Raw genomic sequence first — 18,734 nt, forward strand, 5'->3', positions numbered from 1 at the left:
TGCTTTTTGGGAGTTTTGCAACGCAAATTATGATTATGATGCAGGGCTGGCAAGGTTGAAACCTGGTACACGATTTTTTGAAAAAAACTTCAAGTACATGAATTTTAAGACATTTCTTTACATTTTTAGCAGCTATGGGGCTTRTTTCTAGACGTTATGCTCTTGTGCTGCAGTGAGTTCAGCAGAGATCAACATGAGGACTAGCAAGTGTACGTACRTGGAGAGTATGAATTTCTCACAAGGGAAAACAAGCAAGTGCTTTACAAGTTATCAAGCAAAGAGTCTGACCTTCTGTATTCTCACTTGATCACTGTATCCTTTTATTGATTTTTGTTCTCCTTTTAACACAGAATATTTTTCCCTGGAGGGGTTTTGAAGAAATTCTGCTGAAATCATGGATGGTAAGATCTTTTTTACTTTTCTACTCTTGGCCCCAGACCAGTAAATCAGTTTCTGAGATCATGTGTTTATAAAACTTCATAAGGCTTTTGGCAGTGGAGATTATGTTCTACTGTTTCTCTCACAAAAGTCTTTGAGGTTGCCCCTTACCTTCCTCAGCACGTCCTCCTTCCAAGGCTGCTCTGATACTTCTCTGGTTTTGTGCTTTGTTCAGCAGCAAAAGCTAAAATACATTGCTTGGTGTGCTCTGAATTTCAGTTCTGCTCTGCCTGTTCCTTTTTGTATTTGATATATATATTTTTTTCCATTATCCGTTTCTTTGCTCAGTGTTTTTTAGCTACTCTGGTCTTTTCCTTGAGCAAAACATACCCAAGTTCATGCTGTCTTGCCAGCTTTGCAGGTGGTGTCCCTAGAGAGATCCAGGTTATTTCTTTACAGATCCCCAGGCTTTTCTTCATAGGAGAAGCTGTTGCACGAACAGCTGCCTAGGAGGCAGAGCCAGGAATAAGTGTCCTGCAACCTTTCTGCTGACCACCAGCTTGGGTCACGGGCTGGCAGTGTCTGCAACCACGTTTCCATTCGGGTAGGCAGCAGGAAGCTCCTTTTCTAAAGGATCTTCCTTTAGCCAAAGCTGAAGGAGCTTTTCTAGAAACAGATCTTGCTGCACTGTTTTAGTTCTGGTTGCTATTAGCTTGTTAATAGAATATCTTGGATGTTTTATTCTATAGCAGCTTCTAGCAGAACAGAAGTAACTCTGAGTTTAATTTCTGCCTCAGCTGATGATGACTTGGATCTGTTGGCCTCCCTCCTGGAAGAGAGTGATGCACCTGAGGGGGCGAATCCTCCGGAGGAGGAAGATGCCMCAGAGGATGAAGGAGGAGAACCAGATGAATACGACGAGCTCTTCGATGCAGAGGATGATGGATCCTACACTGAGGAGGCTGATGCTGAGGAGAGCGTGGTCGAGGAGCAGAAGGAGAACTTGGCTGCTTTGTTTGGAGATGTGGATGATCTGCTAGAAGAGGAGGAGGTGGAAGAAACTGTCCCCGCTTCAGCTACCAGTCAGGCGAAAGAGAAAACCAACCAAGAACTGCAAGGTTTCTGTAACAGTACATTTTATCTAATTTGTTTTATGTATTGTTTYCGTAGAGCTATTGAGCAGAAGGTAGGGCCTAAATCAGGTTTGATCAGATGATGCTCCAACARGGAATCTATTGGCATTTCTTGTGAAAAAATATGAGATAGAGCAGTTTAAATCTAGTTTTCATTGCTCATTTGGCAAAACTTGCCATATGTATTGTCCCAAAAGGAACGGAGAGGATTGAGTAAGCCAGGGAGACTGAGCTTGTTCTAGTGAGATAAGATGGAGATTGTTACCTATGTACTTGTGTCTTGTCTGACAAATACCAGTGTTGTTTCTGTCTTCAGGGCTGTCTTTCTGACATCTGCACCAGCCCAACTCTCTCTTCCTTTTCTTAATGGTCCTAAACCACTTATGGTTTATCAAAACTGGGTCCTGTGGATCTTTCTCCCTACTCTTGGCTGAAAGGGATCAAGTCAGAGTTGCTGGCTTTGCTCAGTGACAGGAAGATCAGAGGGATTTCTGGACACTCAAGACTTTGATGGTGCCCTCAACTTGTTTTTCACTGTTCTCAAAATACCTCTATTTTTCTATTTTCTAGCTTTCCTCTTTGGGCCATCTCTCTTAGAGGGATGTACTTCATTTTTTAGTCAGCAATGACAGTGTGATGCCTCCCAGGTAATTAGGAGATGGGCTTTGTAAGCCAAAGCTTCATGACAGTTGGTGAAAACTTGACCTCAAGGCAAGTGTAGCCCATGCCATCGTGTATCCCACAGGCAATTTTACACAGACTCCAACCATGAACCTATTTTAGGGAGAGGGAACGCTGATGAGATCCCAAGTGCTGCCTTGTTCTGTGGAACCTTTCTGCAGCTGTGCAGGAGGTTCTGCCACGTCAGCAGAGCCTTCCTAGGGTGCCCATGCCTCACACACAATATATTTCATTATACTGGAAGCACTTCTCTATGCCAAAGAATGCAATCCTCAGTCATTTAAATTGCTTAAYGTTCAGTAGCAAACATGAATGCAACATGACAAGCAAAGTGCCACGATGAAGTAAAATATTTATACAAGAAGTCAGCTCCTGGTTATTTTGGAAAGTGTCCCTTCACTGAACTACCTAGAATTAGATCTCAAACTGTATCCTGTCTCTAGTTCTCTTCTAAATTCCTATGATGTAAAAAAACTGCCAATTTTCTATGGATCTCATAAATCTCTTGCAATGACTTCTTATTTTCCTTAAATATTTTCCTTATTATTTTTTTCTGTTCCCTTTTYTTTCCTAGCCGAGCTGAGAAAATTGCAAGAACAAATGAAGACATTACAGGAGCAGTTGCAAAAGACTGCAATTGGGCAGCCGTCCAGCTCAGAGCCCGAGAAGAAAACCCCTGGTAATCAGACTAATTAACTGATTTTCTGATTTGCTGGCCTCCCAGCGTGCAGTTTATAGGCAAGACTCCACGTAACTCTAAAGTGGGCAGTGAGTGGCAAAGAGGGGTGGTGGTTGGTGTGCTCACATGCAGACTGTTTGCTGCAGCTTGCTGTGACAATGCAGTAAATAGCTGAGCTGCAGTTTTGGTGTCTGTATCATGGGTTGATAGTGCAGGGGACATCTTTTGTGACTAAAGAGCTCTGAACTCCTCTCCTGCAAGTGTCCTTATTGGCACGTATTGATATGTCCAGGAAATGCAGCTATGTTTGTTTTTGTAACACACTGGGTATGTAAGTAATGAAGCTAGGTGAGAAAAATGGTAGAACTGCAAAGCAGGGGAACCCCAGTAGCTCTTCCCCCGATGACTCAAAGCTCTCAATGTCACTGAAACCACAAGCTCACAAGCTGAGGGAAGTAGAAAGAGCCATTGGGGCTTTTCCAGCTGGTGCATTTCAAATGCTGGCAACTCTGTGCAAGCGTTTCCATGTGGGACCATGACTTGACTTGTTATTCAAAGAATTATTTAGTTTGAGCAATTCTTAGTATTTGAGATCTCCTAATTTTTTTTTTTTGTCTTCCTGGGCCAGGTAAATCACTCTGCCATCCCTTAAAGGAAAGGAAGGTTCAGAAGCTGCAGGAGTCACCATGTTTCTCGGAGCAGCTGGGCAGTCCTTTGCCAGCAGCCAAGCGACGAATCCAGAGATCAAAAACGTCCCCAGCAGGTACCATTCTCAGTCTGCTTTTCACTAAACTCTTGCTGAGTTTTCACCCAAAAATGTATCTAGTTCACAGCAACAGCATGGACACATCCAGGCTAGTTTTTCACTAGCCAGTGCAGCAGGAGCAATGTGGTCACAGCAGAACAGAGTAAAAAGTCAATTATTGTGTTCTTTGCAGGAGCTGCTGTGCTCTGTACTGCTGTGGCTGCTTGACAGCACTGTGGTTTCTATCCGTTTATGCAACATGTTAGCTTACTTTGAAGATAGGGATTACACTGGGAAGCTCATCTCCAAGTGGAACTCATTGCTTGAGCTGCATCAGCTGATCTGGAGCTCTGTGTTCCCAGCTGATTAGGAGAAGTTTTTGCTTAATGTTTCAGACTCCTGTGTCTGGTTAGGTGTAAAATGGTGTTATTTGAGTTTTCTTTCATTATCAAAACTTCTTTCTAATTTTTTTTTCCCACTTAAGAGACAAAGACTCCTCCTCCACGACAAGTTCTCAGTATGGCCTTCCAGCCTCTCAAGTCTGCCCCAGGGAACACGTCCAGTAAAGGGATCAGAGATAAAACTCCTCAAGCGCCCRCGTGCTCCAGTGCAGCAGCTCAGCCAGTGTCTGTGGAGACCTTCTCAGGACTCAGACTAAGGTCAGCAGGTTGGAACTACCTCTCCTGGGATGTCCTCAGGGTTGGAGGACACAAGTACAAGGCCTGAACGGGCACCGATGGTGCAGATGAGAGCAAAACGTGCCCTTGGGAGCCACTTGAGGTCCCCTCTGAYGTGACTACATCCTCTTGATGTGACTGCAAGAGGTCTCTGAGTGCTTGTGGTGTCTGTCTCCATCAGAAAACATGCTGGATTTCAAACCTTTGCTCAGACAGCCATGGTATTGAGTCCTTTTCCCAGATGAACAGAAAAATGCAGGCTCAGGGTGAAGCTGTGGTGCAGGTACTTCCACAACGAACGAAGTGTGTGGTCAATGCGAATGCTGTGACCTTCTAGCACAGAGTCACAGAATCACAGAATGGTTGAGGTTGGAAGGGACCTCTAGAGATCAYCTAGTCCAACCCCCTGCTCCAGCAGGGACACCCAGAGCACGGGGCACAGGGCGGCATCCAGGCGGGTTTGGGAGATCTCCAGAGAAGGAGACTCCACAACCTCCCTGGGCAGCCTGTTCCAGGGCTCTGTCACCCTCGCAGGGAAGAAGTTCCTCCTCACATGGAGATGGAACTGAGTTTCAACTTATACCCATTGTCCCATGTCCTGTCACTGGCCACCACTGAGAAGAGCTTGGCCCCTTTTTCCCTACATTCACCCTTTAGGTATTTATACATATTGATCRGATTCCCTCTCAACTTTCTCTTCTGCAGGCTAATCTTAGTTAAACTTGGTGGCTAAGCTTAGTGCCAGGCACCAAGGAGAGCTGCAAAGAGTGTCCTAAATTGTGGAGGATGGGTACGTGCCAATTGCCAGCTATCACTTGAGGAATTCAAAAGCATTTTTGCTGTGCTAAATGTTTTTTGATTGGCCCTATTTATGCCAAGGGACGTGTTCTCTCTTACATGTTTTCATTTTGTGTAGAAAACCCCGGGTTTCATCAGCTGAAATGGACAGGAAAATGGCCAACCGGAAGCTCATCAGACTGTCCCAAATAAAGAGCAAAATTGCTACAGAAAATCTGGAGGAAACGGACTGGGTGACATTTGGAGTCATAGTGAGGAAGGTCACTCCTCAGAGCTCAAATAACGTAAGTAACTTCATTGTATCCCCCACTCAGAACCAGTGAAATGTTGATTATCTTCCCTGAGAAACTAATTAGATTTTTAGTTTCATCAACCAGATCCAMCAAATTAATGAAAAGCTTTTCTTTTAAATACCTTGGCTCATCTGGATTCATGCAGTGATACTGGCCTCAGTCCTCAGTTATTAGCTGAACTGATGCTGTTGGCCTGGGCATTACTGTTTTAAATAAATAAATAAATACATAAAATAAATTGGCCATGGCATAAATCTCTAAATCTGCTCATCCACCTTTACCTGTTAAATGCTGGCCTTTCTAGATGGTGAAAAATCTCCTGTTATAAATGTGCCAGCCAATTTTGCTTCCTTCATTTCCCTAGAGGTCATTTTGCCCTCTTTGTTGTACATATGTTAAAGAAATAATTTGTAAAGCAGAGAGTTGGGTACATCTTGGTTTCATTTGCTCAATGGGGTTAAAACCTCTATTCAAGTGAGCAGAGGTGCAGCCTGGCTGTTAATACCAGGAAAACTAGTGATAGCAGCAGTGTCTATTACAGCTCCTATAGCTACTTTTGTTGGTGCTGTTTTTGTGCTGTTTTGTCTTTTAAGAARCCCAGAACTGGAGATTTTCTGAAACTGTGCTTTTCTAAAGTGAGAACCCCCAGGAATTAAAATAAAATTTAAAAAAAAATCAAAAAGCTCTTTCAAAGCAACAGCAAAAGGGGATGCAATTAGTGTCCCCTGATGGAGAACTAAAAGGAAGGTGAATGTCTGTTACAGGGCAGAACCTTCAGCATCTGGCGGCTGAACGACCTGCGGGATCTCAATCAGTGTGTCTCACTCTTCTTGTTTGGTGACGTCCACAAAGAGCACTGGAAGACCGACCAGGGCACAGTCATTGGGTTGCTCAACGCTAACCTTATGAAACCTAAAGAGGGCTCGGATGAGGTGAGGGCATTTTTCACTTGTCAATCAGCTGTGGATGAAAATCCATGGCTGACCTTCCTGAGATCTGTTTAATAAGAATGGCTCTTAACCTAAAAGTACAAATTCAGAGCTACACTAACATTGCTTGCTCAGATTATATCTCGCCTACAAATCCAACCCCCAGTGTCTTTGAACAATGTGAAGATGAAATTGTTCTACAACAGACTTAAGCCATTGATCTCCTCCTGGAAAGTTGAGTTTTAGGGCCAGGCTGCCAGTCCTGAGGTTGGAAACATGCCCAGGCTGAGAGGGCATGTTGCTCTCTTGGTTTTGTAGAGGCTGCTGCCTGCTGCTCTGTTGCATGAGGGTTTGTGCTCTGAAATTTGGTTAGAAACTTCCTGAGAGGCCTCTAGGCTCTCTGGATGTTGCTGTTTGACCAGTGAATTGCTTTTAGTTGATACCAAACTGAACCAGAGCCAAGCCAATGACCTCTGGAGAGAAGCCCATTTGGTCCTCATCAAGCTTTGCTCAAATTTCTTCCTAGGTGTGTTTGTCTGTTGACCATCCCCAGAAGATCCTCCTCATGGGCGAAGCTCTGGACATGGGGACCTGCAAAGCCAGGAAGAAGAATGGTGATCCCTGCACACAGATTGTGAACTTGGTCTGTATCTTGGGAGTTAGGACCTCCTTAACCTGGTGCTGCTTTTGCCCCCATGTTTGACTAGTTTCTGTGTCTTAAATTGCAGCTAATTAAGTGTGTTGAGAAACTGAGAAGTRAAACCATGCTCTGTAGTTGGTTTAAGTGGAAAGGTGGTGCTACAGTGGAAGGAGATGGTCCTTCCATGCCTCTCCCTATCTCCATATCCTTTCCCTTTCCTTTGTGCCAGTACCAGCTTCCATGTGCTGCACGGGGGAACTCATCCTAGCTAAATCAAACAGAATTTTCACTTGGAAATGGTTATGTGTATTTGGAGATGGCTTTAACCACGATGAGTTCCCAGCTCTAGGGCCAGTGTTTTTGCACAAGCTTTCAGAATATTTGTATGTGCACGTGGGTGACTTGGAGAGGAAGCAGGGGGAGAAGCAGGAGCAAGCTAGGGAAAAATTGGTTTCCTCTTTAGGGGACAGTGATTTGTACGAATTAACTATAGTAAAAACTAGTTTATACAATAAACCAATACACTCATATAAAGTAGTTTTGTTCAGAAATATGGAGCCTTTACATGTCCACAGATAATGGCACTTGGAGCATGAACTAGCTTGAGCCAGTGAATGCCCTTCGGATTCCTGGGATGGAAAAGCCCTCTATGCACAGCATATATATATATGTATGTGTGTGTGTGTGTGTGTGTGTATATATATATATTTTTTTTTTTTACTGTGATTAGCACATGCAACTTTAAATTTCCTTTTTCATTGTTGAGTTGTGGATACGTTTGGTTGTCTGGTGATTGCACTGCACGGGAGAGCTGCAATGGAGATGTGACTTCAGCTGCAAAAGGATCAGCTTGGTCGAGGGGAAYGGCCTGTGTTGTAATTGCTGATGTTCTGCAACAAATCTCTCTCCTTTCCTTCAGAATGACTGTGAATATTGTCAGTACCATGTACAGTCCCAGTACAAGAAGCTGAGCTCGAGGCGGGCGGATTTGCAGTCCACCTTCTCCGGAGGCCGCGTCCCCAAAAAATTTGCTCGAAAACATCCCACTTTGAAGGAGAGACTGTGTCAGGATGGGTTTTACTACGGAGGCGTCTCCTCAGCGGCGTATGCAGCCTCAGTGTAAGATAAAACTGCTTATTTGCCTCGAGCTAAAGCACCGTTTTCTTCACTTCCTTATACAAGGTAGCTTGCACCCAGTTTTAAGGAGTTCCACGTAGTTAGTCCTTCCCTTGGCTTAAGTGCATTCATCAAAGGAGAGCATTTGCCTCGTGTTTGGTGTAATCCTCCAGGTCTCATGCAATAACAGAGCTGGTCTGATAGAAAAGCCTCAGCCACATCTGCTTGCCTTTGATCTGGTGCTGGGATGCAGCAGGGGGTCTCCCTACCTCCTAATTAATAACGTGTTGCAGAACATAAATGAGTTTTATCGTGAGGTCCTAAGCTTTTAAATCTCCCAAGATAATATTTTAAGTTTCCTTACCAGATTTTGCCATGACTCGCTGTATTTTAATCTCAGACTTGACATATTCTTTTCCTTGTCTGAAATGATAGAGTATTACTATATATTAGTGGGGAGGCAGTAGTACATGCTGTGTATTAAATGACCAGCAAGATCAGTAGAGCTGTATGCACCTCATACTAACCTTAAGTTAGGGCCTAAATCCAAATCCCAATGAAGACAGCAGTGCAAAGGCTTGAGTTACAGCTGCATCAAGCCCTGTGCTAGCTTTGATTCCATTTCCACTGCTATCCAAAAACCTGTGCAGCTCCAAAGTAACAAAGTAATTCCAGCATTCTCTGCATTTTTGGAGCTAAGGGTGAGCAAGGTTTACCTGTGACAAGTTTAATATTCTCTTGATGCTTAGGAAATATGTATTTCAACCCAGGCAGAAATGGGAGACTCTTAACGTGCTGGGACTTGGATTTAGGTCCCAGTCCTTCCGAAAGATGGATCTTTGGAGAGAGGATCTGTTTTGGATTGAGTAAAGGGCAACTGGAGCTTTGTTGAAGCACTGGATTAGCATTTAAGCCCCTGTTCCTGCTCTTAAGTGTGAAAAAACTCTAATGTTCTTGTTTTGTTTGTTTCTCTTTCTAGTGCAGCAGCTGCAGTGCCAAAAAAGAAAATTCAAACCACTCTGTCCAACCTGGTCGTGAGAGGAGTTGATGCAATTGTCCAGGAAACCAGGCAGAAAATTGGTACCTAACAACCCATGTAGTCCCTTCTCCCATCATGTGTTTTCAAGCTGATGTGTGGCTGTGTCCCCAGAATCTCATTGACTGAACTCATCTGGCAGCTGGTTTGCTACAAAGATAGCACTTTGCAGGGTGCTTTCTCAATTGTTCTAAACTCCTTTTCCCTCCTGAGATCACAGCTGCAAGGAAAATGTAACTAAGTACCTGTCCATTCATGTATTATTTATTATTGGAGCCCCTAAATTAAGTTTCTGGTTCCATCTTTGGACAGTAACAGAAGATCTTTACTAGATTACAAGAAAATGGAAACTCTGAGGACTTTGAACCAGACAGTTTGTTTTCATTGATTAGAATACATGACTGCAGTCTTGGAGGATCCAGGGAATACTAAGTATAAAGCAGAGACAGCTCTGCAATGCAGGTGACCTCCTGAGCACCCAKCTTGCTTCTAACACCTTTCTTTTGTGGTCTTCAAGGCATGTTCCTGTCCTAGCCTGTCAGAAGTCACTGATCTTCCCTGCCTCCATTTCCTTTTTACAAAGCACTTTATGGCACTCTTTACACTCAGTGCACAGCAAATTCTTCCAGATTATTGATTATTCCAAACATATATTCTAGATACCACTTAAATGTCCAAACTATCCACCGTTTCCTTCAGTTGTCTCCATTTCTGTCAACATAATGTGGGTCCTGGCCCTAGGTTTTGGCTGGTCATAACTCTTCAAGGATAATATTTAAAGGCTTTCAAGCACTCTAAAAATGTGATTTGTAGAAGAGCCTCAGACTGTCAAGACTGGTGGGAGACTGTCCAGCTAATGGAATTACTGAAGGGGCTGAACTGTCAGTGTAAGGTGCTGTGTGAGGACAAGGCCTCAAGCAACCCTGTGTAACTAAGAAGTTCACAGGATGGTTGAGGTTGGAAGGGACCTCTAGAGATCATCTAGTCCAATCCCCTGCTCAARCAGGGACATGTAGAGCAGAAGTTGGCYCTGCTTTGAGAGGGGAGCATGACCCAATGGCTTCCATGGGTGTCTTCCAACTTTAATTACCTCTTAAACCAGGCCTTTTTCCCTCCCTGGATCTGAATCTATTGGATTTCTGCCTYTTAGGTGCAGCAAAGAGACCCGCGCCTTGCTCGGAGGAGTTCAAAGAGCTGCTGGCCCAGCCAACCTTYGGGGCACGAAACCTCTGCAAACACTGGACCAAAGCAGGTAGGGCCCAAAGGGAAGCTCATTTCTGATAACCCCGTGGCTCCTTCTGAGCAAAAACTAGGTTTGTTTTCTTTTCCAGATGCTGAAACTAAACAAGGGGCCGCCTTCCAGTCTGTGTCTGCTTCAGCACTGCTCAAGCAACAGAAACAGAAACTGCTGGAGGCCAGAAAGAAGCGATCTGAGGAGATTCAGAGGCGGTAACGCAGCCTGGCTTTTATAGGAGGAGACCCCTTATTGTGGCCCTACACATAACTGGGAGCGTTTTGCTGTTTTTATAGAAATATGCCAGGGTTTATTCAGTGCAGAAGCAACCACTCCAGCACAGTGCCTAGCAGTGGGAAGGGGTAATGGGAGGAGGCTGATGAGAGCAGGAAACAGGGATCAGCCAAAACAGAACTTGGAGGAGGAGAAGACGACCAGGCACAATCACAGGGATGTTTCCTCTCAAAGTCACAGGGATGTTTCCTCTAAATAGTCTTCCAGCTTCCAAAAATGTGTTGACTTAGGGACTTTCTAAGCTAAATATACTGTCTGTTAGAGTAGCTCTGRAAGGATACTTTTTTCTGTTCTGTGAACCTAACCTCAGCTAGGACCTGTGTAAACTTAAGCATTTAGATGACTCCTGTGACAAGAGCGCCAGTGCTTATCACCTGTTCTACGAGGAAACTTGTCCTTTTGCACGCTTTTAGGTCCCACCTTCCAGCTTCATTTGATCCTCTCTGTTCTTCTTGTTTGTATTGGAGATAAGTTGCTTGTTCATTCCTACCTTCTCTGAGTCACTCTTGGTTTCAGCAGTCCAGTTTGTTCCTTGTCTTGCTCTCCTCATTGGCTGAATAGCTGCATGATTTATAAGCAGTAGAATGTCAGTTAGTCAAAAATCACAGTTTTTGCATCCCTTGGCATTCAAATCCCATCCTTAAACCTTTCTGTCCCTATGACTCTTGTCCCTRTATCAATGATTATTTTTGTCTTCCCTGAAGGTTTCTCCAGAACACGGGTAAAGCCGGCAGCCCTGCTCTGCCCTCCTCCTCCAGACACTCTTCCCTCCATTCCCCAACACCCGGGGCAGAGTTTCCCAAAGCTGCAAAAATGTCAACCCCTCAGCAGCCCAAGCTTGGCACAGGCTTCTCGGAAGAAGAGGATATCCTTTTCTTTGATGGGTCCCCACCTCAAGCACCAAAGCTGGACAGCCTGGCTGAAGCCAAAAAGGTAACAGCTCTTTGGGGGTGTTAGTTTTGAGTGCCAAGAAGGGGAGTTTAAGGAAATTTGTGGTAGCAGAGGAGTCTTTGATCAAACGTAGGCTGCTTTTGGTGGTTCCTGATCCATGGGATCAGATCATGCTTTATTTTACCTAATAAGCCTCTGGTTCCAGACAGCTGCTAGTATTGAAGTAAATGCTGCTGTCTTGTCTGTTGTCAAGCATTAGAGGAGCAGAAGAGCTTCTAGAGAAGGTCCTGCCTTAGCCATAGGAGCTGGTGTCTTTTACTGATTCAAAACCCAACTGTTTTGATCAAATATTGATTATTTCACAAGCATGAAATTATGGGGAGAGGCAGAGGATTTCAGCTGGAAATTCCTGGAGTGGGAAGTGGTGCAAAACTTGTTCTTTGGCTTTGTGAGTGCAGGGTGTTATGGATGTTTTTGTGTAGGAGACAGTGAACTCCACTGGTTTAAGTTGATGTTTCTCAAGTCTGAATGGTTTTGGTCCCTAACCAGACCTGTCAAAGAAATGTTTTTTGTTTTTTTTTTCCTCTCCAGCAAGTAGGAAGGAGTCGTCTAACATTTTGGGATAATGATACAGAATAATGCAATTTTCTATTATTTCCCAATTATTGATCATTTATTTGAAAATCTCTATAGTTTATTTTTCCCTCTGGTAAGCTTAAGTGATCTACAGAGATCCCAAACTTGATAACACCCTAGAAAAAACCATCTTATGGACTGGGAAGGGATCAGAGGTTGGTTGCTGTGGTGAATTACCACACGTACAGAAAAGCTGAGAGTTTTTTTGAGCCTCTCCAACCAGCTTCATGCTTGGACCAGTGGATTTTACCTCTTCCAGTTACGAGACTCCCTCTGCTGCCTTTGGAACTAGCTGTGTGGGAGCCAGACAGGCCAGCTGAACATGTGCTGCTGCTTCTTGCTTTCCAGCTAGCTGCCATACACCGACTCCGAGCAAAAGGGCAGATCCTTGCTAAATCTGACCCGAACAGCGTCAAGCGGAAAAGGTCTGATCTTGGTGGTGTGCTAGAAATTGCTGAAAGAGTTGAGAAAAACATTGCTCAGCCACAAGGTACAGAAGCAGGTATGTAACAAAACAGATGTGCTGGACTGAGCACCACATACTGTGTTAATGACTTATTTGCTGTGACTAAGAGAGGCCAAATCAAATCTGTTGGAACATGAAGAGTTTATTGTGTAGTGATCCTGGCTCAAAAGCTAAATGAGGCACAACTCTATGGAGAAAAACTGACTTGTCTACAGGAAACTTCTGATTCTCATCTCTGATTTTTTTGGTCCAGTCACCTGCAATGGAAGGGTGACTTCACCAAGGGAACAATTTCTGGGAAACCATGAAATAGTCAATAGAAAATTCACCATGAATTTTACTAAGGAACATGAGTTTCTCTTCTRCTGATTTGCTGTGTGACCTTGAATGAGTTGCTTAATCTTATTCAAGCTTCTGAATCAGTAAGGGGGAGAACACTGATTTTTCTCCCAGGAGTGGTGTGAAACATCCTAGTTTAGTGCTTTGAGAGAGGACTTGATGCTRATTTTAAAATACTTTTAATTTCCTGAACCCCTCTTTGAACTTAYCATGTTCTTGTGAATAGTTAGAAGGGTTTTTTGTTTATTTGTTTTACCTGGACATCTGCATGAAAAGCCTGATGTTTCCAAAGTCACCTGTGATGATTATGCTTAAAAATCACAGCTTTCTTCTGAATTTGGCCTCTGTAGTACTTATTCCTTTTAATTTATTTCCCTAGATATGGATGAACTGGAGCCTGCCCARAAGAAACGGCGAGAGCAGCTGGCCTACCTGGAATCAGAAGAGTTCCAGAAAATCCTGAATGCCAAATCCAAGCACACAAGTGTCTTGAAAGAGGTATGGCCTCAGTCCAACCTTCACCGAGTGCCCTAAAGCAGAGAGCTGCCTGGACTTCCCTATTACAATTTCAGCAAGAGGCAGGCACAAAAATGTGATAGACACCAAATTATCTTCAAGGGGAGGGTCAAGGTTTGCCAAGCACATAGGGTGCAGTGCCTGCAGATCAGTTTTATTGCCATAGACATGGTAAGGTCAAGTTGCTATCATCTTCCTTTGGGTTTGAAAGATTCAGTGAAGCTTCTTGGTCAGTGGATGATCAAAGAAATCCTTCTGCTTTAAAACCAGTGAAGTGAAGGASTTCTCCATCTTCCTCATCTCTGACATTCATCTGAGTGAGAACAGAGAGCCCAGCTTCCAATTGCCTGAATCCCTGCTGTACCACAGCAGCYGGCTATTGGAGGRCTGTATCTGTGCAARGTCTTCCTTTCCTCCAGGAAAGATRGACACTTGCCTATTTGGTCCCTCATTTCCTCTCATTTTGGCTACATAAAGACAGTGGCCACCTCAGTGTGGGACTTCTGTAAGTGGTGGAGCCAGCAGTTGCTCTGATGAGTTGAGAGGCAGCATTACTCCCACCAGGGTCATTGCTGAGCTGATGTTCCCAGGAGATAACAGCAGCTCCAGCAGCCATTGACTCTTATCTCTTGTGCCTGGTGTTTTAGTTTTCATCTTTAAGGTCTTCTGAGGAAGAACATTTTGACTAAGAATCAATCCTATTCATTAGACCTGCCTACTGGCCTCTCCCTGCCTGGTTTTATCAGTGTGTGCTTATTTCAGTAGCACATAGTGCTGTTAAACGCTCCTACCCCTTCACTTTAGATGAGATGACATGAGATGCATGTGTTCCGCTACCACAGAAAAACAGCCATTATATTAATTCAAAATAATAATAATTAAAAAAAAAAAWTGGTATTTCAGTGGCTTCCAGATTGCAGGCTGCACCAGGCAGGCTCAGTGACTTTCCCTGTAGATGTTRGTGTCTTCTCCCATGTCTCTTTCCCTACAATCCTTCTGTCCCACCCTGACAGGCTGAGGTGGAGCTGCAAGAAAAATACTTCGAGCCACTGGTGAAAAAGGAAGAATTGGAAGAGAAGATGAGAAACATTAAAGAAGTGAAATGCCGAGTCGTGACATGTAAAACAGTGAGTGGCACCGCACAGAGAGGTCACAGTGACAGCAATGGAGTGGGGCAGGGATTGTACAGGTTACTCTGGGCTTTCCTGCAGACTCCCATCACTCAGTCTTTTGGCCATAGTTTGGTCCTTGGATCACGTGGAGAACATTTAATTCTGTGTGCCTGCTGCAGCCCTTGCAGCAAGTGGCTTTGGAGGCACTGAGGAGTTATCAACGCAGACTTCAGTTTGCCTTGGCTTTAGGAGCTGGCAAGGCAGCCTTTAGTGCTGAGCTGATCATTTCAGCTTGATGTCCCTGTCAGTGGCCAGTGGATCCTGGACTCTTGTGTCCTGGCATCCATGTTTCCCAATTCCTTCTCCTGAAGCGTTTTGTACCGGACCCTCATGATAAATAAAACCCAAGGCCTGGAAAAAACAAAACACTGGAAGGGGGAGTGGAACTTTATTGCCATCTCAAACACGCTGAGAGGRGGGAAGAATTACCCCCCGTCCCTGGAGCTTCAGCCCCTGCCATGTGTCCCCTCTTGTGGCCTTTCCTGTCTGCCTGGGGCAGCACAGAGGGCCACTGTGTGCTCCATGTGGTGCTGGAAGCAGAGCTGTGGCTTGTGGCAAGAAGGGGAGGGCAGCATGAAAAAGTGGGTTGGCAAAACCAAGGTCAATGGTCTCAGACTGGTGGGTACCTTGGGATGGGAGAAGGRAGGGAGGCTTCCTTTGGACACATCATCTTCCAAGCCAGTGAAACGTTCACGGCTCTCTCCTCTCTGGCAGTGTAATTACACCTATTTCAAGCCTCTGGAGACGTGTGTGCAGAACAGCCACGACTACCACTGGCACGAGGCCCTCAAGAGGTTCTTCAAATGTCCGTGCGGGAGCCGAGCGATCTCCCTGGACAGGCTGCCCAGAAAGCCCTGCAGGTGGGTGAGGAGCCTCGCTGGCCACGGGGGGCTGCTCCGACACCAGTCATTGGAATTCACCTGAATTGTGAGTGACAGCCCTCGCTGCCAAGTGGGAAAGGTGGGGGGCTAGTTTTGCTCCCTTTCACCTCCTATATAGGGGTCCTCACCTTCCACCTTCCTCTTTCAGAACTTGTGGCCTCTTCAAATGGGAGCGGGACGGGATGCTCAAGGTAAGAACGAGCCAGCAGGGCCTGAGCACCTCAGCACCCTGGCTGCTTCTCTTGGTGCTTCTCTCCCACCCTTTGCATGGGCTCTCCTGTAAGCTGCAAGCAGATTCCAGCAGCTCTGCATCTTCTCAGAGACAAAACAAATGTCCAGGAATGGGCACTTGCTGTTGTGCTGTGCGTGGGGAGATACAGTGAGATGCAGCAGGCAAAATCTTCCCTGCTGTGATTTGGTGCCATTTCTCTCCTTGCTTTTTGTTCTCGAAGCTTCTTTTTAATTAACTCCCAGAGAATTTGCTTTTGGCTGGGTTTCTAAGAACTCTGAGTGTTGAGCTTTCGAGAGCTTCTGTCAATATTAGATCAGACAATTTAGCCCTACTACAACTCCTATCATAAAACTGCTGGGGAGCCCTCTTGCCACATGTTTAACTGCCTTTTCCTCTATGGATCATTTTTTTTAGGAGAAGAAAGGTCCGAAGATTGGTGGAGAAACACTTTTACCAAGAGGGGAAGAACAGCCRAAATTCCTCAACAGTCTTCAGTGACCTCCAGTTGATGTGTTTTTCACAACGCAGGGATGCATTTCTGTGTCTAAACAACATTTGTTTATTGCAGAGCCAAGAGGATTCTGGTTTTTAGGGGCGAATGAGCAGGAAAATCTGTTCCCATGAGAAGGAGATCCACGAAGTCTCCACCAGATCACTGCTTTGATACTCAGTTTTGATCTTTTAATATTGACTGAATAAGGCTGCATGTGAAATACATGTTCATGCCTGATCTTGGTAGCAACCTGATTTCTGAGATTAGCCTAGGAAAGAGACGGCTCCTATGGGATTTGTACCAAGATATCCCAGATATCCCAAGTTATCCGAGGGATCCCACACATTTGTTGAATTTTAAGTGACAAACCATCATGGCGTGGCAGGACTGCAGCCTCTGCAGCCTTGTGGAGTTAATAGCACAGGGTGCAATGCCAGCCCCTCACACTGCTCCAGTKGAACCATGCTGGTGCTGGAAGGGATTCTGCTGCTGCCAGCAGTGCACAGCAGTGGTGACATTCAGCTCCGGGCAGTCACAGAGATGCACAGGGGAGCTGCATGCAGCACTGCTCATTTTCCCCAAAATTGCTCCCTTGGGCCCTTCAGAACAGGCTTCAGGTTGTTGCTGAGCTGCCCAGTGAGTTCAACACTGCTCGGGTGGCTTTGGCAGTGCAAACTAGCAGTGTCTGAGCTGCAGGTAGATCCGAGCTCGCCCAAAAGCGCCCTCCGCACCACCCAGCGTGTTCTGGCTTCTCCCCACTGTCTGCACTACAGGATCTTTGCAGCTCAAAACCTGGAGCTCCAGCCTTGAAAAAGGCATTTTAATGAAGCTGGTACTAAGTGCAAGTGATTTTAAAGAGCTGGAAGGCTACATTTGATAGCTTTTACCAACATTTAAAACTTTTTGGGAGCCCTCTGGGTCATCTCCATTAGCCTTAGATGCTGGCACAGCAGCCTTGGAGCCAGGGGCTGCTTCAGACCCCGCTGGGCTCAGTCTCCAAGGGCTCTGCTCCCACAAGCATTTCCATGCAAGCACCTCCCTGTAGGGATGTGCTGTGTTCATCCAGGTGTCCCTGGGCCTGAGCTTTTTGCTGCCCAGAGCTCATGCCCAGCAGTGTCACAGCATCTTTTAGGTACAAAACTCACTACCCCTGATTTGCTGAGACTGCCGCAAACTGTCYCCTGTATCTCGGCCTTTTGCCTTATTCTTGGTTTACACAGGGGCTGGAAAGAAATAAGTTCCTGAATTTGGGGCAGCYGAAGAGCTCTGCCTGGGTATGCTGCAGCCCTGTCCCCAGCTGGTGCTGTTCCTGAGCAGGTTTGCTCAGCAGATTGATATRTTGATATATTGATGTATTGATTTGTCTGTCTCTCATGTCATCCCATTTGATGGGGGAGAAGTTGCTGTTTGATGACTGATCATCTAAGTGTGACATTTTCCTTGGAAATATTCCCTATAGATTCCTCATCCAGAATAGTCACAAATACACAATAAAACACTGCCTGAATTTGCACGGTGTCATTTTACTGGTAAGATGGCATAATGCTTTATTTGTGTAAATGCACTGGGATACATAGGTATATATCTGTCTTCTTTGAGAGCCAAGGAAGCCCTGAGCCACTACTCTAAAATTATCCTAGCATTATAATTATTATTATCATCATCATTATTATCATTATCATTATTATAGATGCAAGCTGAGTCTGAGTCCAGCTGAATCTGGTGCAAACATTGATGCTGATCCAGCCCAACCTCTATTTTTAGTAAGAAGAACGTGTGGGTAGATGTGCCTTTAGCAAAGACATTTCAGCACGACGAGCCCATGAAGRAGGATGGAAAAGCTCTGGTGTCTCTGGGATGTGTCTTCTCCAGGGTAATTATTTCCACTCTTAATTTTACATCTTCCTTGCAGTTAGATTTCTGCTGCTTTTACTTGGCTTAGACTTTATCCTATTTATGAGCCAAGATTGTTTTTTTTTTTTTTTCCCCATCACATCGTTTCCCCCCCAGCACAACCTTTTATTTTTCTGCCCCCTCTGCTTTCGGGCCAAGAGGGACACGTCTGGGCTGGTTTCACCAGATCCAGAGGAGCTTGGCCCGGTGCTGGGAAGGGCAGGGGGAGATGCTGCCTTCCCAGCAGGAGAGCACTGGGTGACAGCCTGGGTTGTTACCCCCCTGGGCTCCAGGTGAGAGGTTGTTCCTATCCCTGTTGTAGCCGAGGGATGCCCTGAAATATTCCCACTCCAAACACWTTCCACACACGAGCAGAGTGGCGCAGCGGAAGCGTGCTGGGCCCATAACCCAGAGGTCGATGGATCGAAACCATCCTCTGCTAATTGTTTTGGACCGAGTCCAGTTAGAGGCCTGTGGCCAGTGGTGCCCCCAGGGGTCAGTGCTGGGCCCAGTGCTGTTCAACCTGTTCATCAGTGACCTGGACGAGGGCACAGAGAGCACCCTGAGCAAGTTTGCAGAAGA

At 45.3% G+C, this 18,734-nt stretch overlaps 1 protein-coding gene and 1 non-coding gene across 2 annotated transcripts; both read left to right on the top strand.

Moving 5' to 3' along the window:
- Window positions 1-394: 394 nt before the first annotated feature.
- MCM10 (minichromosome maintenance 10 replication initiation factor) lies at window positions 395-16,773 on the top strand. The gene is made up of 19 exons (XM_026033303.1): window positions 395-401; window positions 1,176-1,496; window positions 2,767-2,871; window positions 3,500-3,634; window positions 4,101-4,275; window positions 5,210-5,375; window positions 6,149-6,316; window positions 6,840-6,956; window positions 7,873-8,072; window positions 9,049-9,149; window positions 10,256-10,357; window positions 10,437-10,554; window positions 11,338-11,566; window positions 12,509-12,662; window positions 13,345-13,463; window positions 14,495-14,608; window positions 15,368-15,513; window positions 15,683-15,725; window positions 16,181-16,773. Exons 1-19 carry the CDS (start codon window positions 395-397, stop codon window positions 16,262-16,264), a joined length of 2,604 nt encoding a protein of 867 aa, XP_025889088.1. The 3' UTR covers window positions 16,265-16,773.
- A 1,749-nt stretch (window positions 16,774-18,522) lies between these two features.
- Window positions 18,523-18,594, top strand: TRNAM-CAU. Its single transcript has one exon. It is a non-coding gene; the product is annotated as a tRNA-Met (tRNA).
- Window positions 18,595-18,734: the final 140 nt, after the last annotated feature.

This window comes from Nothoprocta perdicaria, unplaced genomic scaffold (assembly GCF_003342845.1).
Source record: "Nothoprocta perdicaria isolate Ctin4 unplaced genomic scaffold, notPer1 scaffold_127, whole genome shotgun sequence".
Classification (NCBI taxonomy): domain Eukaryota; kingdom Metazoa; phylum Chordata; class Aves; order Tinamiformes; family Tinamidae; genus Nothoprocta; species Nothoprocta perdicaria.